We start from the raw sequence: 25,575 nt of genomic DNA, 5'->3' as shown, positions 1-25,575 counted from the left end.
ACATAAATGTTGTATTTCCTAAATTAGCAACCAATCCGATTGATGTAACTAAGATCCGTATGCAACTAGATGGTGAGCTGAATTCAGTAAAGGCAAGGTCAGCTTACCAGCAGAGATACTACAAGGGAATAGTCAGAGGAGCTTTTACTATTGCAAGGGATGAAGGTGTTAGAGGATTATATAAAGGGTGAGATTTTTTATTTTCACTTTAAAAAAATAAAATGAGTGTCAGTTTGGGAAGTTGAAGGATGTAGTAAGGTTCACTATTTTCATTTTTTAGCTTTCGCCAGGTTTTTTTGGAAGAATTAAAAAATATATATTTTTGGAAAGTTTATAGTATAAGGATTCAGAATAACAATGTTTTCATTTGCACCATGACCTATATGGCCGCCATCCTGGATTTTTCAAAATGGCCACCAAAAACAGGGTTTTTCGACAATATCTCGGCTTCCGAGTATAACCTAGAATCATGATTTTGACACCGAAACTACCTTTTATGCGGTCAAGGAATCTATTGGTATCAAAATCAACAACTTTATTCAAGAAAGAAAATCATTTTCATGATATTTTCTGTCTTCTACGTATTTTAAGATTATAAATCACATTAAAGTCCAAATTAAGCGACCTGAACATACCTTGTAGTAAGGGAAATGATAAACCAGTGCGTCATACATGCTTTTACTATTAATCATTTAGCATGTGTTTCAGGTTACGTAATAAAGTTCAAAGGTCACATAGGGTCACTGAACTTTGACCATGTTGGGGTATCAACTTGAAATCTTAAACAAAATTAGGTTTTGAAAGATAATCATAGCTTAGAGAGGGTATGGGTAATTAAGTATCACAGACCATTGTGCATGAGTTTCAAGTCACATGATCAAGGTCATAGGTCATTTAGGGTTTTGTACTTTGACCATGTTGTGATTTTCACTTCTCAAAACTTAACCAATGCTAAGATTTTTTTTTTTAGCTAAGCCTAATTTAGCAAGCCCCTATTCTTAAAAAATTCATACAATGGCGATAAAGTTTCAGAAAATGGATAAATGAATTTCAGTCCTCCATTTAAAGTGGTCAATTAGGGGTCAAAATTAAAAAGAGTTTAGGTAAGATTTTAAATATTCAAAAAATTGAAATAATCAATCAGTATTAAGTTAAACATGGATATAATGATTAACAGGTATCAGGAATTAGATTATTTTGATTTAAGGTTACTGGTCCAAGGTCAAAGGTCATTCCAGATGTATTAATTTGGATAAGGATGTATATTTTGCTCATAATCTTGAAATACAATAAAACTTGTATAAGATGTTTTTTTTCGGATATCACAATGATATGAAATGAAAAGGAAGTTTTTAGGTCAAGGTAAAAGGTCATTTAACATCAATGAACTTTGGATTTAAGATGAATGCTATTTTTCTCTTTTTGAAAAAATCATTCATCTTAGGGGAGATCGGGGTTAGTTGGAACATTTTGGACAAAAATGGCTGTAAAATGATAGATTTGATTTTAGAAACAATATATCAGCTTGAAGCATATATCTACGGGCTTTTTTTTTTTTAATTTGTATTTCTTTGTTTTTTCGAACCTTTGTTTTTAATTGTTTTTTCCGATGAACTTTGGCGGGGACTCTTGCGATCATAAATAGCATAAAATAAATCCATTTGAACCAACAGAAGTAAAAATAATCATACATTTATGATTTTTGGTTGAAAAACACAATTTGCATTGACCTTGTACATGGAATCACGTTTTTGAGCAATTTGGGGTCCGACATGCACATACAAAATGTTGTGTAATTTCGAAACCAAGCACCCAGGCATTGAAAATTTGCTCTCAAAAGATGCGCAAGACTTTAAAGGTCAAGTCCACCTCAGAAAATTATTGATTTGAATCGATAGAGAAAAATCAAACAAACATAACGCTGCAAATTTAATTGAAATCGGATGTAAAATAAGAAAGTTATGACATTTTAAAAATTTGCTTATTTTTCAGAAAACAGTTCAATGCGCAACTCAGCGATATGCAAATGAGAGAGTCAATGATGTCCATCACTCACTATTTCTTTTGTTTTTTATTGTTTGAATAATACAATATTTCAATTTTTACAGATTTGACAATGAGGACCAACTTATCTTAACCATAAACTGTTAAAATAATGGTAATTGCACATGTTCAGGGAGAAATAAAACTTTGTTTCACTTGACAAGGAGGAGAAAAATAGAATATTTCATATTTCATGTAATAAAATACAAAAGAAATAGTGAGTGGGTGACGTCATCAGTCTGCCAATTTGCACACCGACCAGGATGTGCATAACTGCATATACCGTAACTGTTTTATGAAATTAAGCGAAACTTTTTTATTTTACATCCGATTTTGATGAAATTTTCAGTTTTTTGCTTGCTTGTTGGATTTTTCTCCTTTTTTTCAAATCAACTTTTTGTTGGGGTGGACTTGTCCTTTAAAGTAAAAAATCAGCGAGCGGTGCGATAAAAAAAATTAGCGCGACGGCATAGTGACAAAATTTGTCGAGGGGGAGCTCAAATTTACCCCCTCCCCAGGTTGATAAGGGTTAATATTGCATTAGGGGCCTACAATAGGCCTTAAATGCACACTCAGACCTAACTGAGAAACAAAACAAGCATAGTATACAATACATGTTCAAAAGAGTGTGAAATACTGATATACATTTTTTTTATCATATCCAATGTTTTTATTCATAATTAAGTTTGGGGTAAGTTGGAACTAGCCTCTTCAATTTTGTTCCAACTAACCCCAGAGGCCCATTTGACATTTATAAGCTTACAGCACAAAAAAGGGACTTCACCATGGCATATTAATAACCTTATTTTGTAGCTTGGTACAAGTGTCCATTATACCCCCAGACAGGCCAACTTAATCTATAAACTTCTCTGAGATAATAAAAAATTCTGAAAGAGAAAAAAATTACTCAGAAGGATAAAAAACTAAAATTCCTTTCTAACTTCACCAGGCTTGTTGCACATGTGTTGTCTGTAATATGGTGGATGGCTGTTGATAATAGCAATAAATTGAGGGCAGTATTGCATAAATTTATTTAAAGGCGTTGAAGAAAATTACAATGTTTCAACTTACCCCGCATTCCAACTAACCCCAATGATCTCCCCTACATGAAAGGTATTTATTTTTGAAGTCAGCACTGCTTCTACATATTGAATTATTTAGTGCAGGTGATTCTGCCTGAGGCATTCCACTTTGTTTCAGTTGAAAACAGTTGACCCACAAAAATCCTTTGAGTTCCTTCCTGAAATTTCATTTATCAATTTTAATACTTGATAACTTTTTTTACATGAAATATGTCCCTCCACTTTCAAAGTTTTTATGACACTTTAAAACCTCACCTTGGTTAAGATTTTAATGTTGATACCAAGAACATGGTCGAAGTTGACACTAAATGATCTTTGGCCTTGAACATGTGTCAGCCTGAAACTAAGAAACAGCTGAAACATTACCCATATCATGTTGTGCTATCAACATTTCAAACTTAAGCAAGGATTATGTTTTGAAATGTCATCACAACTCTGAAAGTATAAGGACATAATTATTTGATTAATATTACATATAATACAATGTAGTTATCGAGTATCACCAAATCTAATGGAATTTTAGGTCACTTAGGGCATTTAGAGAAGATCATTGGTCATTTGGGGTCAGTAAATTGTTGTCAAAGTATACTTAAAGGACAAGTCCACCCCAACAAAAAGTTGATTTGAAAAAAGGAGAAAAATCCAACAAGCAAAACACTGAAAATTTCATCAAAATCGGATGTAAAATAAGAAAGTTATGACATTTCAAAGTTTTGCTTAATTTCACAAAACAGGTATATGCACATCCTGGTCGGCATGCAAATTGGCAGACTGATGACGTCACCCACTCACTATTTCTTTTGTATTTTATTATATGAAATATGAAATATTCTTATTTTCTCCTCCTTGTCGAGTGAAACAGTGATTAATTCCTCCTTGAACATGTGGAATTAGCATTGGTTAATTCTATATGTTTCAGTCAAGTCGGTCCCTATGGTCAAATCTGTAAAAAATGAAATATTGTATAATTCAAACCATAAAAAACAAAAGAAATAGTGAGTGATGGACATCATCGACTTTCTCATTTGCATATTGCTGAGTTGTGCATTTAACTGTTTTGTGAAATATTAGCGAAACTTAAAATGTCATAACTTTCTTATTTTACATCCGATTTCGATGAAATTTGCAGCGTTATGTTTGTTTGATTTTTCTCCATCGATTCAAATCAACAATTTTCTGGGGTGGACTTGACCTTTAAGTTGAATTCTGACAGATCGCCTGCCGTACACAAACCAATATACATGTAGCAGTAGTACTTAATTTGAAAGCTACTGTACTTGTAAGATGAATAATTTTTTAATGAAAAGAAAACCCCCCCATTAATTTGATAATAAAGTTTCAAATTACCTTTGACCTTGACTTAAAATATTTTTTTTTTGTAACTCATCATTTGTGATATCCAATACCGATCTCATACAAGTTTCATTTATTGTTAAGTTTGAGGGGTCCACATTTTACAAGCTTTGCTTTTCAGTGGTCCCCTCCATTTTTCTCATGATATATAATTATATTTAATTATATTGATTATATTGATTTAAAATTGACATGCATGTTAATTTATATTTGAATCACTTATTGAATATGTATATCATTTATTCAATGTTGAATTTTGTTCATGCTTTAATTTAAATTGAATTAATTTATCTTGTACTTATTTGTATTATGTTGAAGAATGAAAAATAAATTGAATTGAATTGAAGCATTTTGCAGGTAATTAACAAAATATAAATTCTTATCCAAGTTAATTGATCTGAAATGACCTTTGACCTTGTACCAATAACCTGAAATTATACTCATCTAATTTCTGAAATCTTTTAAACGTTATAGGCCTATGCATTTTTGTCCTTATACTTTCAAAGATATGTCTAAAATATAAAATCCTAACCTTTTTTTACATTTAAATTGAGTTGATCTTTGAACTTTGCCTAGTAACCTGAAAGTCATTCATCGATTTGCTGATAGGCCTACTTGTTGACTAACTGTATGAAAGTTAAATCTTAAAGGACAAGTCCACCCAAACAAAAAGTTGATTTGAATAAAAAGAGAAAAATCCAACAAGCAAAACACTGAAAATTTCATCAAAATCGTATGTAAAATAAGAAAGTTATGGCATTTTAAAGTTTCGCTTATTTTTCACAAAACAGTGATATGCACAACTCAGTGACATGTAAATGAGACAGTCGATGATGTCCACCACTCACTATTTCTTTTGTTTTTTATTGTTTGAATTATACAATATTTCATTTTTTACAGATTTGACCATAGGGACCGACTTGACTGAAACATATAGAATTAACCAATGCTAATTCCACATGTTCAAGGAGGAATTAATAACTGTTTCACTTGACAATGAGGAGAAAATGAGAATATTTCATATTTCATATAATAAAATACAAAAGAAATAGTGAGTGGATGACGTCATCAGTCTCCTCATTTGCATACCGACCAGGATGTGCATAACTGTTTTGTGAAATTAAGCGAAACTTTAAAATGTCATAACTTTCTTATTTTACATCCGATTTTGATGAAATTTTCAGTGTTATGCTTGTTGGATTTTTCTCTTTTTATTTAAATCATTTTTTTGTTGGGGTGGACTTGTCCTTTAACTATGGTTAAGTTTTGTTTTGGTTAGTGAAACTACAACGTGGTCAAATTGCATTAACCCCAAATGGCCTTTGACCTTGATCATGTGACCTGTAAATCATGCAAGATGATCACTGGTACTTTATTACCTAAATCCACTATAGGTTATGGTGGCTTTTTAAACACTTAACCCTTAACGTGCCATGAACACATATCTGTGCATCCACTGGAGTGCCACAAACACATTTTCGTGCAATGGTCATACAGCTATTGTTATGCCTATTGTATTTTGAGGAGTGCATTGCATGCATGAGTGATTCCATTGTTCAGTTCAGCTTATGGTCAAGAGGCTTAACATTGTCTCATGAGTGATTCCCTTTTTTTTATAAATAAAACAATTAAATATAGACTCTTTGAAAAAAAAATGGCACTTGCTGATTACAGTGAATGGCACATTAAGAGTTAACATAGGTTAAGATTTCAAGTTGATACCCCGGCCAGCAAGGCCAAAGTTCATCGACCCTAAGTGACATTTGACCTAATCATATGAACTGAAACAAATGGTAAATGATCCGTAAAGCATAATGACAGACTGGTTTAACATTTCCCATACGGTAACGTATGTTGAGGTCGTTTAATTTGGAATACCTAATTTGGACTTTTTTACCTTCATTACGTAACCTGAAACACATGCTAAATGATTAATAGTAAAAGCATGTATGACGCACTGGTTTATCATTTCCCTTACTACAAGGTATGTTCAGGTCACTTAATTTGGAATACCTAATTTGGACTTTAATGTGAATTATAATCTGGAAATACCTAGAAAAAAACAGAAAATATCATGAAAATGATTTTCTTTCTTGAATAAATTTTATTATTTTGATACCAATAGATTCCTTGACCTCATAAAAGGTGGTTTCAGTGTCAAAATCATGATTCTAGGTTACTCAGAAGCTGAGATATTGTTGAAAACCCTGTTTTTGGTGGCCATTTTGAAAAATCCAAGATGGCGACCATAAAGGTCACGGTGCAAATGGAAACATTCTTATTCTGAATCCTTATACAATAACCTTTCCAAAAATATATAATTTTCAATTTCTCCAAAAAAAATCGGCGAAACTGACTAATGGTAACTCTTTATCCTTTTAGTATATTACATTAAAGTATGTACAGTACCTTTAGATTAAATACAATGTGAGCAACTTTATAAATTCTGAATTCCTTTTTCAGATCCCTGTTTTCTGGTGGGATTTGGTTTTGTTTTCTTGCCTGCGTATACTTGTAGCAAGATTGCTATACATGGATAAGTGCAGCTTTTCCATTGGTTGCATCATCAAAATTTACATTGAAATTGTTTCCAATTGTTTATCTCTTTGTGAAAAGTATTGCTGCTGTATTGAATCCTTCAATGCAGGCGAGATTTTCCACTTCTTTCAAGATGAACATGATTTGAATAAAATTGTGAAGTAATTACAAAATTAGTTTAAAAAAAGGAATTGTGTATTCCCTGTAAGTGTAGTGAACATATATTCAAGACAAAATAAAATTAATTGCAAATTATACTTCAGTACTTAGTATAACAGCAATGGATTTGTAGTGCACTTTCTTTTTATTGTCTGTCAGAAAGTTCAGCAATTTCAAGGTACATGTATCATAGTTCAAGGAAATATTAAAATTATTTAATGACATTTATGTATGTTGTTTCAAATAATTTATTGCATTTCTTCCCATTTAGAGTCACTCCGGCCCTGGTTAGAGAAGCTAGCTATAGTTCTATTAGAATAGGTGCATATGAACCTATCAAACGTCTCTTCGGTGCTACAGATCCAGCCCATACACCTCTCTACAAAAAGCTTGCATCAGGTGCTACATCAGGTAGGATTTATTTCATATCAAGTTCATTTGAAACTGATTGGTTAAAATGTTTTTTTTTATTGTATGATGAGTCCACCACGGTGAGCAAGCCCTGAGACCTGCCAATTTTGCCACTTGCTACTTTTTAGCCATTCCCCTCTTTTCTTGCTCCTTTTGGAGAAGTCTAGGTAAAAAAAAATAGCTAGAAAACAGATACAGAAAGGCTAAAAAATGGCTTAAAAATGGTGGCAAGTAAGGTAATCCTTTTTAGGGTAGATATGGAATGCTGAATGTAGAATAATCAGCAGACCTGCAGAAAACGGGTACAAAACAGCGTGTGTATTGTGTTGAATGATTACAAATTGGCAAAAGGAAAGGCGAGTGGCTTTTTTGCTGAATGAATAGAAAGCAGCTACAAGACGGCTTCAAATGGGGAGTGGCTTCATAGAGCTGAATGATTACAAATCGGCTACAAAATGGTGATTGCTTGAATATCTGAGTAATCTTAACACCCATTTCATAATGATTATCTTTATGTTCTATTATGTTAGGTGCATTAGGGAGTTGGATAGCAACCCCAACAGACCTGATACGCGTTAGACTCCAAGCAGAGGCTAAACTAGAGCCTGGACAACAACCAAGGTACAGGGGTTTCCTACATGCTGTCTCTGATATAGCTAAAACAGAAGGTCTAAGAGGTCTTTACAGGGGTACTGTCCCCACAGTGCAGAGGGCTATGATTCTTACTGCTGCTCAGGTAGAGTAGACCTTTCTTAAGAAATGTGGGATATTAGATCTGAGGTTTTCTTCTTCAGAGATGATGTGGTTGAGATGAAGTTTTTTCTTGGGGGGGGGGTGAGTGGGAAGAGTAAAAAAAAGTCAATCTTGGTTAAATAATGATGAGTTCAGCTTGAAGTTAAAGGTTTTTTAGGATTTTCACAGTAACCCTATGTTGAATTGTGAAAAAATTAACAAATTAGCTATTCACTTTTTTTTTACTGTCACAATATTAACAAATTTTATTTACTCCCTTCGTCCGAAGGTTCCAACATATGACCATACCAAGCATACTATGCTGAATCTAGGTTGGATGGAAGAAGGCCTAAGGTTACACACATTCTCATCAATGGTTGCAGGCTTTGTGGCAGCTTTAGCAACCTCACCAGTAGATGTCATCAAAACAAGGGTGATGAATCAGAAAATTAAAGGTAAGAGCTATTGAAAGGCAATGATTGAAATTATTGTTGTGTATTGGACAACTGCATGTATTTTGTTTAGTATGGAATGCCTTGAAAAAAAGCTTCAGTCAGTGATTTGAATGAGGCGGTCATTCTATACTTTTGCCTCATAGAATGACACTTTCTCCTTTTGTCTCGCCTGCATAGCAGAGCGACACTATAGGCCCCGCATTTCCGTCAGCATTGAAATCTTAACCAAAGGTTAAGTTTTTAAAATGTCATGATTTAGAAAATATATGGACCTAGTTCATGAAACTTGGACATACTGTAAGGGTTATCAAGTATTACATAAACTCCTGTGCGAGTTTCAGGTCACATGACTAAGGTCAAATGTCATTTAGGGTCAATGAACTAAGACTATGTTGAGGGAATCAACATTGAAATCTTAACAAAAGGTTAAGTTTTTGAAATATCATAACTTAGAGAGTATATGGACCTAGTTCATGAAATTTGGACATAAGGGTATTCTAGTATTACTTGAAAAAAAAAAATCATTTTGAATGAGTTTTAGGTCACATGATGAAGGTCAAAGGTCATTTATGGTCAATGAACTTTAGCCATGTTGGGGGTATTTGTTGAATTATCATATCTTTGAAAGGTTATGGATCTAGTTCATGAAACTTGACATAAGAGTAATCAAGTATCAGAGAACATTCTGTTTGAGTTTCAAGTCATGTGACCAAGGTCAAAGAACTTTGGCCATGTTGTGGGTATATTTTGAATTGGCATCACAACCTCGAAAGTTTATGGATCTAGTTCATGAAATTTGGACGTAAGGGCAATCAGGTATTGCTGATTGTCTTGCGCAAGCCTTAGGTCACATGAACAAGGTCAAATGTCATTTACAGTCAATGAATTATGAATGGTGTTTATTGTGAATAATATTAGTCGTTTTCAAATTCAGCATTGCTGCTATCTTGAATTGCGTAATGCAGGCGACACTGCCAGATGGCGTTCCACTTGTTTAATTTTGATAGGGTAGACACTTGCATATAGATAGGGAGGGGGAGAGGGAGCTTTGGGGAAGTTTCATGACTGAGGGGGGGGGGGGACAAAGAGAGAAAGAAAGATATAAAATGAAAGGGAAAAGGGTAAAACAATGTATAATTTTTGGAATATGTCAAAATCTGTCATAAAATCAAAGTATTATTTTGAAAAGGTCAAATTTTAAGAAGAAATTTCACCCCATGTGCCATACTGAAACCCCTCAAAATGTTTTGCCCATTACACCACTGACTGGGTCGAGTGCCATTGCCATTACATATATATATTAAAGATTTTTTTTATGTTAAGTCGGCTTCTAATTTTCATTTGTTTTCTGTTATCTTATATTGTTTAAAATGCAACATTTAAAACCTACTAAGTCTTTAAGTTGTAAGATTTACTTGTAAGAATTTTTTTGTTTCATTCTACATGTAAATATATCTGCTACTTCTTTCATTTTTTTTCTTGTGTGCATAGATCTTCCACTAGAAAAGCGTGCATACAAGGGCTCTCTTGATTGTTTTCTGAAGACGGTCAAATCAGAGGGTTTATATGGTCTTTATAAAGGTTTTTTCCCTAACTGGCTGAGGATAGGACCACATACCATCATCAGTTTTATCTTATTTGAACAGCTCAGAAGGTTAGCTGGGATAGACCCCATTTAACATAAGCTTCCATTATAGGTAATAAGAATAGATGGGAATGAATTATGTGTTTCTTGCAAGAATTTACAAGTCTACCCCAAAATATGGTCAATTTGAATATATGAAGAAAAAACAACAACATATAACTGAAACTTTCACCCAAGTTTTTCCTAATTTCACAAAAAAATTATATATATTTGCACATCCTGGAAACTGTTTGTTTTATATTTTGTTTTACATGGAATATAAAATATATCAATTTGTCCTCATAATGTTAAACAAGATTCGATTCCACCCTGATTGTGTAGGGTTGCTATTGTTACAGCCTATTCAATAAAGAGCTACTGGTACTTAATTGCTAAATTTGCACAAATTGAAATATTCCATATTAACCAATCACATTACAAAAGAAAAAGTGTATGTAAGGACATCATTGGTTCTCTCTTATTTGCATAAACACCCGTGTTGTGCTTAACAACTGTTTTAAGAAAACAAACGGAACTTTAAAATTTCAAGATTTAAATCTGATTTTTATGAAATTTTCACTGTTATGATTGTGTAATTATTCAAATCAACTTTTAGCTGGGGTGGACTTAACCTTTAAATGATTACCCATTCTTATTCTCAAGAATTTTTTTATATGATGTATACATGTAATTGTCCCTGGCAAAATAACAACCAAGGAGATTTATTACTTCAGAGAGATTAACCTGTTTGGAACATTTTCAAGTAGTTGGTGAAGGGTTATATTTAGTCACATAAGTGTCGTTATGATAAATGGGGTAGGAAATATGAACAATTTCTGTTTTAGATATTAGATATGCATGTAGATGTAACTTCAGCCTCTTATTTGAATCATTTAAAAACAATCCTTTTATATCATGAAAAAGGAATTAAAATAAAAAATTTGAGAGAAACATTAACGAGGGTTTGATCTAAATCCTCCAGAGAAATGTACATAGTTATGAATAATTGTAGTGATGATCTGTGACGTCACATTGTGGTGTCTGCCCCATATGTCATGTATTTTTTTTTTGTAATTTATGATTCAATACATTTTTTTAAATGGAATCTTGTGTAAGTTATGTGTCAGGATATTTAAGGAATGCACGGTATGTAATTTTCTATGATTTTGAAAGTAAATTGTTGCAAGTTTCTTCATTAAATTACAAGTAAAAACAAGTTAAGTATTTTGCGCAGGAAGATGTTCCATGTCTCAATATTCGCATCAAATTGTTTATTGCAAATGTTTTCACAGACTGATGGCAAGGTTAGCGGTGGCCTTTAATCAAAGCATTCATGAAGCTTAGAGTGCTTCCCAGTAACAGGGTTTCTTTTCTTAAACATTCTACCTCTCATTCTGCATTAAAAATTGGATTTATGTATCATGCTTTCCATCCAGTTCATCAAGTGCAAAGTCAAACATTCCCTCACATATGGATGCATGCACTAAAAAGTTGTTGAAAGCCTAACAAATCTACATTCTTAGGAAAATGATGATAAATATTTATGGATTTTTCTTTCCTGAGAACCTAGTAATCAGGTATTAATTTATTCTGTGATAATCGGAGACTAGTGTGCATGTTTCAGGTTTAAAAAAAGTTAAGAGCAACTTTTCTTTAAGATTAAAGGTATGGATATATCTATATTTTTAAGTGAATTCATCATTTATCCCTAACCTTTAATTTTTTTTAATAATGTAGCTTTGACTTGCTAAAAAGACGACCGGTACTAACCATTCGATCTCAAAACAAGTTTGAGATAACTAAATACTACTATAATACAATAACACGTTTTTGGAACAAAACATGTTTTCCATCCAAGAAGTAAGACTAAGTACTTTGTATAAAATTCAGTATATTGCTAACAACTAAAATCATAATTTTTTGTTTTGCTGCAAGCCTTTTGGTTGGAATAAAATCAAAATTTGCTTCAAGTGGCAACTGATTATGAGTCACGATTTGGAATTGAATTGCTTTTATCATTTCAAGGAGGCTCAAAATAGACTGGAAGTTTGATTTTAGTATTTATACTACTTCTTAAGAATTTTATCATTAAAATCTAACTGGTTTTAATGTTCATATCAAATTATATTACAATTTCTTTGAAAATAGGATGACAATGGATGGTGTAGTGTGCACCTAGCTTTAGTGTTCATGTAGTTTGTGCTTGCATGAGATTTTTTATAGTGTGTACATGTAAAATTTCAATATAAAAAAATTGTCATGACTCATGCATTTTTATAGAAGAAAAATAATGTCATGATGAATTTAAATTATTTTGATATATAAAAATAATTATATTCATGAAATTATTTATAAGGAAATATAACTATTTTTGTTGCAGTTTAAAATATGAAGTGAAAATGATGGGATACATGATTGTGAGGGCTCAATTTTGATTACTGTTACTCAGGCAATTTCCATAGATATTGTTATATAGATCTTTCATTTGATATTTATGAATTTATAGTAAAATTTTAGTGTTCAGGATGTTTATACTGAACAAATTTGTAATCACTATATTGAAGATGATGTTTTCTCTATCATGTGCTGACTGTTTTTTTTATTTTTTTCGTTCAAGAAGCCATTTGTAAACATACCAAATCTTGTGCTGAATATTACATAAGGCTGTTCCACATATCTGTTGTAATTCCTACCTCAAACTATGAAATGCATATATTTTTGTACTTTTTACAAGTCTGTGTGTGAAAACTGCATCATTTAAATTCAACTGATGTGGATAGTGCACAAACTACTCATGATGGAGGAATATTGTAGATGTATATCATTTCTGAAGTATGTTAATGTATTCTTGACACACTATGACTGTGCAGTCATCAGAAGTTCAGGGGTAGTCTTCATTTGCCCATTTTAAAGGGATTGTTCACTTCATTCAGGATGTAATTTTTTTTCTTTTGCAGCCAATACTGTAATCATAATTTCAAACCTTAAGGTCAGACAGGAATCACCTGAGATTCTTAAGATACTCGGTCACTTAAATGCTGTAATAATGGTCATTACAATCATATCTATGTAGTTTGATATGTTTGTAAACATATAGTTTTACTATGGAGAGCGTATGAAATACTAGTTATTATTATTATATTTTTATTGTGTCCATGTAAGTTACCACTGCAAGGTATGGAGGGAAAATAGTATTTTTCTTAACTTATTGTGAAGCATGAAATGATGCTTATGAAATTAAATTTTCAGGGTTTCTTCTAAGCATAGAGGGCACTTTGGCTCAGACTTTTGCAAACCTTCACAAAGTTACTCAACCCCTTTAAGATAATCAAGCAATGGATAGACTGTGTATGTAAATGGTTGATATCATTCTAAAAATTACAATGAAAATCAATTTACTTTAAGAATTTGAAAACATTTCTGTATGCATATACATGCACCACTAATTACTTAATTTTACTCTCCCTCTGGTTGCTTTAGTGGTTTCTGCCTTTGTGCTTGTCATAAAAATATTATTTTTATTGATTTTGATTTATTAGCAGTAGTGCATTGTTGTAAGATATGACATTTTTCTGAAATGTTACTCAGATAGCCTTTAAGTTTCATTCTCTATAATGAATGAAGAAATTAATATTAAGTTTAAGGCATCATGATTGATGAAACACTGACAAATGACATTGACTTACTTCTTTGGGTAATGTGTAAGTCTGCCTGAATTTACCTCCTATAAGTAAAATGATCACCGGTCAACTACATATCTTTGACCGTTATTACTCAAAACACTATTTTAAGTCAAATCTCTTCTAGTTTGAAATCATTTCTTTGGTCTAAAGAGATCTGACTGGAACATAGTTGCTATTCTTATATATATATATATATATATATATATAGATGATTTTTGAACATTTCACCATATTACAAGTACATTTTCCAATATTCAACAATTCATCAGGGTAATCATTTATTTCCTATGTAAAATGAATTATGAACCTGGGGGCCGTTTCATAAAGCTGTTCATAAGTTAAGAACGACTATAAGAACGACTGGTGATCCTTTCTTACACGCTTAACCATCGCCAATGAACATTTTGGTGTACACCCTTTAACACATGAAAGGATCACCAGTCGTTCTTAAAGTCGCTTGTAACTTACGAACAGCTTGATGAAACACCCACCTGGTCAAAGGCTGCTGCTGCTTGTACATGTAATGTATAATATTCACCAATTTTCAATATTCACCAATTCAACAGGGTAATTGTGTATTTCCTATGTAAAATGGGCTATTCTCGATTAATTTTCATATCATGTGCACATTGTTAAATGTGTGAGTCTATGCTTATTTTTATGCTACTCTATTAAATGTTAAGATTCTGTGTATATTTGTAACTGAACTTTTGAAAACTTATTTTAACTGTAAAACTAGCAATACATATATATAACTGCCTGAACATGTACATTGAAATATATAAAAATTATTGACAAGACAAACTATGTGTGTATCTATTTTATGTTAATCTGTAATAATTTTTCAATTACAGAGAGGTTATGTTTTAGTATAATTGTCATACACAGAGCCAAAAAAATGTCAAAGTGATTTCAAAGAAATTCTAGACATTGGCTATTGTGCTTTTGAAGTATGAAATGATACAAATATTTTGAGTGGAAATTGAAAGCCAATATTTAATACAGTATCTTAATATTGTGTGTTATGGTATGTGAGAATGTTAGAGTGTGTGCGTGTATAAGTGGATGGGGGCAGAAATGATAGCATAGATTGTAAGTACTTAGTACTTTAGGTATTTTAATAGAAAAAAATAAAGGAATGTGGTATATATTTTTTTGTTTAGTGACATCAGTTGCCTGCATGATGAATGGAATGAATGAATGGATTAGATAACACATTCTACCAAGGCTTAGTCTGCTGCAGATAAGACGTTGCTTTTTGGATGAAATACAAGGAAATACATTTGGCTAAAATGTAGAACATGAGTGAATAAATGTGCAGATGAATTAATGGTTGATTGACTGAATGACTGACTGACTGACTGATTGACTGAATAGATGAATGAATAAATGAACGAATAAATGAACTAATAAATGAAAGAGAAATTGATTTAATAGATTATTAAATATCTAGAAACAACAAATCAATATGAGCTGGGTTTTTTTCCCCCTAAATGATCCAGTGATTTCTTTTTGAATGTAGGCTCACCATCTGAACAATCCAGCTATGTGCATTTGCATGAGCAAAGTTGAGTAAATACAAAGGTCATGCAGAGGTGAGAACTACATACAGTTCTTGATCAATAATGTACTTTTGATATGATAGAAAAGGTCTGTGGAACAGGCCCCCAAAGAACAGTGACATTTCAAATGTTCGTGCATTAATTGCTCATTGGAGCAATATTCACCGTAGCAAATGGGATGGAACCTCTGGAATGGGCCTCATAATGGCTTATAATACAAACCCATCATAAAGTAAAAGAACAGAGTCTACATTGGAGTCCACATGAACATGGTCAATTGCACTGCTGATTTGGTATATGTATATAAGCACAGTGCTGCTAACAAAGCTTGTCCTGAGGTCACCTTTGTTGCATGGCATGAATGATAATATTTGTATGGAGCAGGTCAATGTACATGGAATTCTATTTCCGAGGTTGGGGTTGTAATTACTAGGTCTATCCTTGTTCAGTGTACATAGCTGAATATGGATGAATGGAAGGAGACTGGACTACGATATGCTGCAGCAGGTACCTCTTGTATGTGTGCTTCTTGCTGTGAGTATTATTGGTTTATGTACATACAAGCCTACTTTTATATAGGCCTCGTACACAAAGTAGAGGCCCATGCATTGAAAATATATCCATCAAGCTGCAGTTGACAGGAGATAAATCATGGGCAGATCTCCATGAATGTATAGGCCTAATGATAAATGATATGTACACAGTAATTCATGTTTAATTCCAAATCGTACATGTATTGAGAATCATAAGGCTGGGGGGGGGGGGAGGGTGTTTGATGAATTGAGTTAATGCATGGCATCATTATGGGCATGTAATTATAACGTTTTTAAGATCATGTTTGTCATTTTAATTTAAATTATCAATCTTTGAAGTGTGAATTATCAACCATTTAATTTGTATATAATCCCACCTGCAAAATATGCAATGGTTGCATAAAAATTGCATTGTATAAATTATATCTTTCTCTCAAGCTTCCCCTTGTTAATGTATGTCAATGTTTGGATGCAAAATGTTTTATTTCTAGCTGGTAACTTTCTCTTAGGAAGCGGCACCTTGCATCTTCCCTTACTCTTTTTAAACCAAACCTATCCAGATAACTACCGTAAAGAGAAAATTATACCTGAATAGGTGGAACATAAAAACAAACTGATCATGTGTTGTTGCTTGCTAAAACTTACATAAAAATAAGAACTTGCTTATCTCTTTATAAGAGAACTCCATTTCTTTAGAACTTATTGATCTAAACTCTCAGGTACCAACCCAGTTGAGGTGACAAAGGTTCGCATTCAGTTAGAAGGTGAACTGGCCAGACAATCAGCCATAAAAGCCTACAAAGAACGTTACTACAAGGGTCTCTTCCAGGGCTTAGTAACGGTTGCTAGGGATGAAGGCATCAAAGGACTCTATAAAGGGTTAGTTAACTTTAATTCTTATTCCACTTTATCAACCTTACACTTAAATATTGCTCTGTCACAATTCACAAACAGTTTGCAATGAATGATACTTATTTATTTTTCAAATTATATAGCAGGGTATTTTTCTCACGGCATGTCTGTTGTACAGTGCGTCCCACAAAAAACGAAACCAAGATTTATCGATGATTTATCATAACTTAATCACAAATACAATAGACAAATGACCTACCATTGTAAAGCCTAGAATCTCCTCTTTCATCTGAAATTACTTAGATTATTTATCATTCACGCATGAGTGAGCAAAAACAATTTGAAGAGGGGATACCAAAAAGTCATTTGGCAGGCTGTATCTGGGTTTCAAAAAGAAAACCACATTATTAAAAAGTTCAATATCTGCTCTTTAATTTGATACCTCAATTACAGAAAATGGTCAAGAAATAACAAAGTTATGGTTAATTGAAATAAGGCTTGAATTTCAATAATTTCATAAAATTAAGAGGTTCTCCAGGCTAGCGTTCAAACTCACTTGACACTCCGTTTTGTTGACGATCAGCCATGCATTAAGTCTTTTGTTAACCATGCGATAGCTTCTGTGGGAAACCGGTGAAAACACGTTTATGTAATGAAATTATGGAAATACAAGCATTGTTTCGAGGGAACATAACTTTTTTACTTCTAGACCATTTTTTGTGATTAAGGTATCAAATAAAAGAGCAGATATTGAACATTTTAGGCATGTGATTTTCTTTTTGAAATTTTAGATACCCCCGCCAAATGAGTTTTTGGTATCCTTTCATCAAATTGTTTTTGCTCACTCATGCGTGAATGAGGAATAATCTAAGTAATATCAGATGAAAGAGAAGATTCTAAGCTTTACATTGGTAGGTCATTTGTCTACTGTATTTGTGATTAAGTTATGATAAATCATCGCGTAATCTCGGTTTCGTTTTTTCTGGGACGCACTGTATATCATTTGATCCTCAAATGAAGTGATGAGCATCCACTCTCGTTTTGCACAATGCTGTAAATCTTGAAAAGTATGCTTGTGAAATTGTTATATCTGTATATTGATTTGATTTCTATAGACACCTTGTCCTTCAATGTGGAACTTCATAATTTTATGTAGTCAATTATTTGATGCTGAATGCATTCTATATCAAACTTGACAATAACCCCAAAACTCCATACCTTATTGCATTTTTACACTAAGCTGAAAACAATTATTGGAGCATTTATTTATTTTGATATTGTGTATTTTGTTTTCTTGCAGACTTACTCCATCATTAATTAGGGAAGCCATTTACAGTACATTACGTTTTGGTTCTTATGAACCAATCAAGAAACTATATGGAGCAACAGATCCAACCAGAACCTTACTCATTATAAAACTTGCTGCTGGTGCTACAGCAGGTAATACTGAATTAAGATTTGGGTTGTATCTTTTCTAGAAATTATAAGTGTTTTTGTATTTAAATTGCATTCAGTTAAAACAACAATGAGGGCTAACATGAGAAGACGATAGTTTAATCAAAGCCACATGAGACTTTTTAATTTCAAATTTATGTTTTGTGGTGTATGTAAGGGTAAATGGCATAGTAAACTCTGTTGTTCGATTAACACTGGAACCAGGTAGCCCTTTAAAATCCTATGAAAATTATAAAATCAGTGGTCAACAGATTAGTAAATCCTCAAGAAACAGCCTCACCTATTTTTTCTCATACTATAAACCATTTTTTATTTATTTGACTCTTGATATTTATTTGTCATGAAGTGAGCTTTTAGGCATGAAATTATATAGTATACAAATAATGCACGTAAGCACGTGTGTGCAGGGCCAAATGATGAACGATGTGCTAGAAGAGTCAATGGATATACCGCACTGAGGTCTGCAGGACCGAGTGCGGTATATCCATTTGGCGAGTTGAGCACAGAGTTCATTATTTAGGTCCTCTAACAAGAATGCGTGCATTGTTTGTTTAATACACCCCCCTCCCCCATAATACTGAAATGCCCCAAATGCTATATTTGATCTAAATTTTAGATCTATTCCTCACACTATCCTGCACTCTGACGTCAGAGCTGCAGGATAGTACATTTGGTATGACGTCAGAGTGCAGGATAGTGCATATTGGATGCCATATAAAGCAATTCACTGAATATCATGTGATCCGATTTGGACCTTCATGTGATCAGATTACAGAACATTCTTGGGAGTTGTATAATTGAATTTGATGCATAAATAAAGTGTGGTGAAAAATTACTAATCATGAATTTTCTTTTATCTCCTTCAGGGGCACTGGGGAGTTGGATTGCCAATCCTATGGACATTGTCAGGATCAGACTTCAAGGAGATGGGAAACTACTGCCTGGACAACAACCAAGGTACAGGGGTTTCCTACATGCTGTCTCTGATATAGCTAAAACAGAAGGTCTAAGAGGTCTTTACAGGGGTACTGTCCCCACAGTGCAGAGGGCTATGATTCTTACTGCTGCTCAGGTAGAAGCTTGATTTTACAAATTAATCGGGCGAATATCAGGAAGTTGTTGACATTGTGTAAATAGGCTTACATAGTATAATACTCTACAATGACTGGCTCTGTTTCTACATGTATCTGCTAATATCCATTAGATTTCTCCTGGTATACATATGCTACTATATGTGGATCACCCTGAGTATTGTTTCAAGTAGTGGGTGTTTCATAGAGCTGTTTGTAAGATAAGAGCGACTTTAAGAACGATTGGTGATCCTTTCTTACATGCTAAATTATCACCAATGAACATATAATGGTGAATATCATTTACCACAAGAAAGGTTCACCAGTCATTCTTAAAGTCACTCTTAACTTACGAACAGCTTCATGAAATGGCCCCCAGGTGTCAAACATAACTTATGTATGTATAATCACTCAGTAAGATATTTAAAAAATCATTTGGGGTCGGGTTTCCTTTACATTTTAGAAAATGTAATTGCTATACTGAAACAATATTAAGGTATTAGTATTTTCAAAAGCACATTAGTGAATTGGAATGTCAAGGTAAATGCAAACTTTCCTTCAAAAATCTAATAATGCAAACCTTTAATTAACGTTTTTGTCTCACCTGCATAGCAGAGTGAGACTATAGGCGCCGCTTTTCCGACGACGGCGGCGGCGGTGGCGGCGGCGTCAACACCAAATCTTAACCTGAGGTTAAGTTTTTTAAATGACAGCATAACTTAGAAAGTATATGGACCTAGTTCATGAAACTTGGCCATAAAGTTAATCAAGTATTACTGAACATCCTGCCTTAGTTTCATGTCACATGACCAAGGTCAAAGGTCATTTAGGGTCAATGAACTTAGACCATGTTGGGGGAATCAACATCAAGATCTGAACCTAAGGTTAAGTTTTTGAAATGTCATCATAACTTAGAAAATATATGGACATAGTTCATGAAACTTATACATAAGGTTAATCAAGTATCACTTAACATCTTGCATGAGTTTCACGTCACATGACCAAGGTCAAAGGTCATTTAGGGTCAATGAACTTTGGCCGAATTGGGGGTATCTGTTGAATTACCATCATAACTTTGAAAGTTTATAGATCTGATTCATGAAACTTAGTCATAATAGTAATCAAGTATTACTGAACATCCTGTGCAAGTTTCAGGTCACATGATCAAGGTCAAAGGTCATTAAGGGTCAATGAACTTTGGCCAAATTGGGGTATTTGTTGAATTACAGCCATAAATTTGAAAGTGTGTTGGTCTAGTTCATAAAACTTGGACATAAGAGTAATCAAGTATCACTGAACATCCTGTGCACATTTTAGGTCACATGACCAAGGTCAAAGGTCAATGAACTTTGGCCATAATGGGGGTATCTGTTGAATTACCATCATAACTTTGAAAGTTGATGGATCTGACTCTTGAAACTTGGACATAAGACTAATCAAGTATCACTGAACATCCTGTGCGAGTTTCAGGTCACATGATCAAGGTCAAAGGTCATGTAAGGTCAAAGAACTTTGGCCATGTTGGGGGTATTTGTTGAATTGCCATCATATCTCTATAAGTGTATTGGTCTAGTTCATAACACGTGGAAATAAGAATAACCAAGTATCACTGAACATCTTGTGCGAGTAATAGTAGTTTTCAAAATCAGCACTGCTGCTATATTGAATCGCGTGATGCAGGTGAGACGGCCAGAGGCATTCCACTTGTTCATGATAGATGAACATATTGAATGTGCTGTATAAACTCATGGTAGCTACCTTTGCATCAATACAATACTTTTTGACGTTTATTTCTTAAAACCTAACTACACCCATCTTTCTCTGTCCATGTAGATCAAATAGTTCAATCTCTCTATTATTTCTTCTTATGATGAGACTATGTATGTCTGCTACTTCTAATGATTTCCCCAAAATAGTTGATTTTTATTGTACAATGCCTACTAAGTTTGTTGTACATGGAAGGCTGAATGTCAAAAAATCGTACCGTTGCACATGTACAGTACCATCCAAAATGTACCATTGCATGGTCTTGACATCATAATACAATTAAAATCATTGGGCTTAGTAAATAAATGCAGATGCGGCAATATGTATAAGCCTTACTGGCTATATGCGCATAGCTGCTGCAGATCAAATCTGCATTTGAAGGATTTTGCTTGTTTCTTTCATAATTCTTTCTCATTTTCATAGAGAAATATCAATTAATGTTCAAATTTTTGCTAACTTCAGAGGCATTTTACAACTCTAATAGCGAATATTCTTATTCATGAAATGGTGCGACATTTCGCAGTCGGTGAAAGAAAGAGACACTCTATTCAACCCAACTCATGCCTATTTGCTATTTGTATACTTTCTCTTCTGACTTACTTACAGGTCCCAACCTATGATCACACAAAGCATTCCATACTCAATAGAGGCTGGATGACAGAGGGGATAAAGCTCCATTTTGTTTCGTCAATGGGGGCAGGTTTCACTACAGCATTTGCTACCTCACCAGTCGATGTGATTAAAACAAGAATTATGAATCAGAAAATTAAAGGTGAGAAATAAACAAGAATGGCAACCCAGCCTTGAAAATAAAACTGAAAGAAAAACTTACAGACTGATGAAAGTTTGGAAGAAATTGTGAACAAGGATTAAAGATAAATGAAAGTATTTGTAGTAAAATCTGATTTCACAAGAAAGTCTGCAAAACCAATGTTAATTGTGCTGTGAACATATCATCATAGGTCGAGATCTGGTACAGTTACATAAACTGATGTTTGTGAAATCCTGAAATCTAAGCTGAAAAAAACTATTACACTGGAGACTGCCAACGCATGAGCACATGTTGGACAGTGTATTGTTATTGCTTGGAAAAATACCTGACATTTTTCTGAAATTCCATTCTTATTTTGCTACTTTGTCAGCAAAAACAAAATTTCTTCCAGAATCCTTTGTCACAATTTTTTTTTCATTTATACATACAGACACTAGAGTGGTCATTTATTGGATTCTGTCTAAACTAATTTTGAAGTAGTAACACAAGTGGCATTTATCTTTAAGAAAGTTTGCAATTTGTAAAAACAAAATTACTATGGATATGTTAGTCTCATATTGACAATTTGGTGATAAGATTAGAACGGGTAAGGACAACTCTCCAATTTCTTGTCTACTTAATTATCAGGGGAAAAAAAGAAATAAATATTGTTCCAAGTCACATGAAGAAGATGACATAAATTGAGTAATTTTTTGTAAAAGGGTTACCCTATGATACAATGGCCGAACCTATGGAGTAACTCAGAAATTGCTTGGAAGTATGTTGATTACAACTGTTATAGTTTAAAGAATTCATATCCTTATCCAATTTTGTTCAAACTCTCACTTAAGCGCTTTTCATATTTTTTTGTGTTATCACAATGTTTTCTCTTCTCTTTTTTCTCAAAAGAATTTTCTATTTGGTTTGGCTTCCAGTTTAATTTTTATTCATATTAAATTATTCCCATCATGGGTATATCAAATTGTATTCCCATAAAGAATATGTTTGCAATAATTCACATGGAAAATAATCTCACAAGGACTTGTGACTTGAAACTTTTTACAACTGTAAAAAAAATTATCTTTGATATTAACACACATCAAAATTATGTGAGACATGTTGAATCTGCATACAGTTTGTAGAGAAAGACATATCATTTTGATTTTATTTCATGGAAAATTTAAAATCCTATGAGTATGAATAGAATAAAAATGTTCTATTTATTTGATTGTCAGTCAACTACACAATATCTTTGCTTTTTTTGCAGGTGTTGCAAAAGATGAGATATTGTATCGAGGCTCCTTAGACTGTCTCCTAAAAATACTGCAAAGCGAAGGTTTCTATGGTCTCTATAAAGGCTTTTTCTCTAACTGGCTTAGGCTTGGACCTCATACATGTATATCATTCCTAATCTTCGAGCAGCTTAGATGTCTTGCTGGAATTCATCCTATTTAACGGTAAAGTCCAACCCAAAAAAATGTAGATTTGAATAAAAAGAATAATCAAACATGATGAAATTTCATCAAAATCGGATGTAAAATAAGAAAGTCGCTCACTAAGTCACCCACTAAGTATTGTTTTGTATTTTAATATATGAATATAGAATACTTCATACTTATAGATTTGACAGTAACAAAACATCTCTATGAATCATGACGGGTTGTAAAAATAACAATGTCACATATTCATAGAGGAATTAAATGTTGATTAGACTATGAGGAAAAAAATTAAGATATAAAATTTCACATTTCATGTACCAGGAATAAAATATAAAAAGATGGTGAGTGATGTCACCTAATTTGCATACAGACCAGGATGTGCATATTACTGTTTTGTAAAATTAAGTGAAATTTTAAAATGTTTCTTATTTTACATCTGATTTTGATAAAATGTTCAATGTTGTACTCAATTGATTAATCTCTTTTTATTCAACTTTTTGTGGACTTGCCCTTTAGAGAACAGTACCATGTTACTATTGATTTAGAATTTTCCAACTCCGAGGAGAAGGGATGGAGTACATATTCCCAGGAACGTAATTTTGGACAATGATCATCTCCATGCAGCCTTGTAAATTGAAGGGGGAGGGGGACATTACTAGAATAATCAAAATTCTGATGGCACTGTATTTTGTCCGTGCATGTCATAGGTTTAAGTGCATATGAGAGGGATCCAATGATATAAGCGCGATTAGTTCAACGGCATAGCATAACAAGTGGGTAGGGGTGGGGTTTAGTACAAAATTTCTATAACATGATCTACTGCTTCATAAGTGTATCTGCTACAAGAAAATTCACAAATTTTGGTATCTATATTTCTGTTCACACTTAAATTCAACTCTGACCACCCTTCTTAGAAATTGATGTAGAGTTTACTATCTTATTAGATATTGGATCCGAATTTCTCACTTGTCCCCTCAGATACTTTATACCTTTGCATTCACCTGGACATGTTGCAGAGTTCCTTTAAGTTCCAAATTTTGCTGAAGCATTTTAAAGCTGAATATTATTTTAATGATATTAGTGTCTACATGATTTACGCAGACTATTGAATATAAAATAGAACGTATGCTACGGTCACAAATACCTTTAAGAACACTATACAAAAAATTTCATACTATTTATTGCTATGTGTATCATTTGTACTGTGTTCTTTAAGTTATCTGTGATCGTAGCATTAGATGGTGGAACATACCTAAACTGATGGTATTAACAGGGTATTGGGTTACGACCGAGCAAAATTATGACAGAAAATCTACACAATCCTCTTAAAGCAAGAATATATTCACTTATATGAAGAATGTAAAAATCAGAGGACTGTAAATTGCTTATCTCTTTTAACCAGAAGTATTTTGTTCCAATATAATTCATATTTTTAGAATTGTGATTAAATTTTAATGTAGTATAACATCAGTGTAAAAAAGCATGAGAAAGTAACAAGAGTACTTGGAGGACACAATTTTTTTCTATTTGAATCATGATAAAAGTGCAATGACTTAGGTTTTATAGATCTCTCGTCTTTGAAAAACATATAATAAATCTTTTGTAATGAATTATTTTATAACGTAAATGCTTCCAAGAAAATGTCCCACGTTCACTAAAGACATTTTAAACAAATTTGGTGTAATTACAGATTTCTCAAATATTGTTCTTATAAATCATGTCTGTGTGCATGTATGCTTAAAAGCAACATTGCATTTGTGAATTTGTGCCAATACTTGATATTCTAGTCATTTACATATCTTAAACTTTTTTAATACATTTTCTATAAATCGTTGTTTCATGCATAAAATATTGGCTCGTCATATTTTGTATGCAGATTTATATAAATATATAAATATATTTCATTAAAACCAAGGTTGATATTGAGAGATTCTGTTGGCAGTTTATGTGGAATGAAGCAAGGGTATTGGAAGTTCATTTGATAAAAAATCTCCCTTTATAGTTCCAGCCAGTATAGTGGTATCATCATTCATATGTTATTGTGACTTGTTATCCAAAGCACGAAT

The 25,575-nt window shown here is 33.0% G+C and overlaps 1 protein-coding gene across 1 annotated transcript; it reads left to right on the top strand.

The window, feature by feature from the left end:
• LOC129256899 (mitochondrial substrate carrier family protein U-like) lies at positions 1 to 25,408 on the top strand. The gene is made up of 10 exons (XM_064096034.1): positions 1 to 187; positions 7,447 to 7,586; positions 8,117 to 8,322; positions 8,608 to 8,773; positions 10,265 to 10,450; positions 16,895 to 17,054; positions 18,328 to 18,467; positions 19,349 to 19,554; positions 21,926 to 22,091; positions 23,338 to 25,408. Exons 1-10 carry the CDS (start codon positions 60 to 62, stop codon positions 23,523 to 23,525), a joined length of 1,686 nt encoding a protein of 561 aa, XP_063952104.1. The 5' UTR covers positions 1 to 59; the 3' UTR covers positions 23,526 to 25,408.
• The last annotated feature ends 167 nt before the right edge of the window (positions 25,409 to 25,575 follow it).

Source organism: Lytechinus pictus, chromosome 3 (genome assembly GCF_037042905.1).
Source record: "Lytechinus pictus isolate F3 Inbred chromosome 3, Lp3.0, whole genome shotgun sequence".
NCBI lineage: Eukaryota > Metazoa > Echinodermata > Echinoidea > Temnopleuroida > Toxopneustidae > Lytechinus > Lytechinus pictus.
Note: the sequence above shows the minus strand (reverse complement) of the source record. Positions and strands in the feature narration are given on the sequence as shown.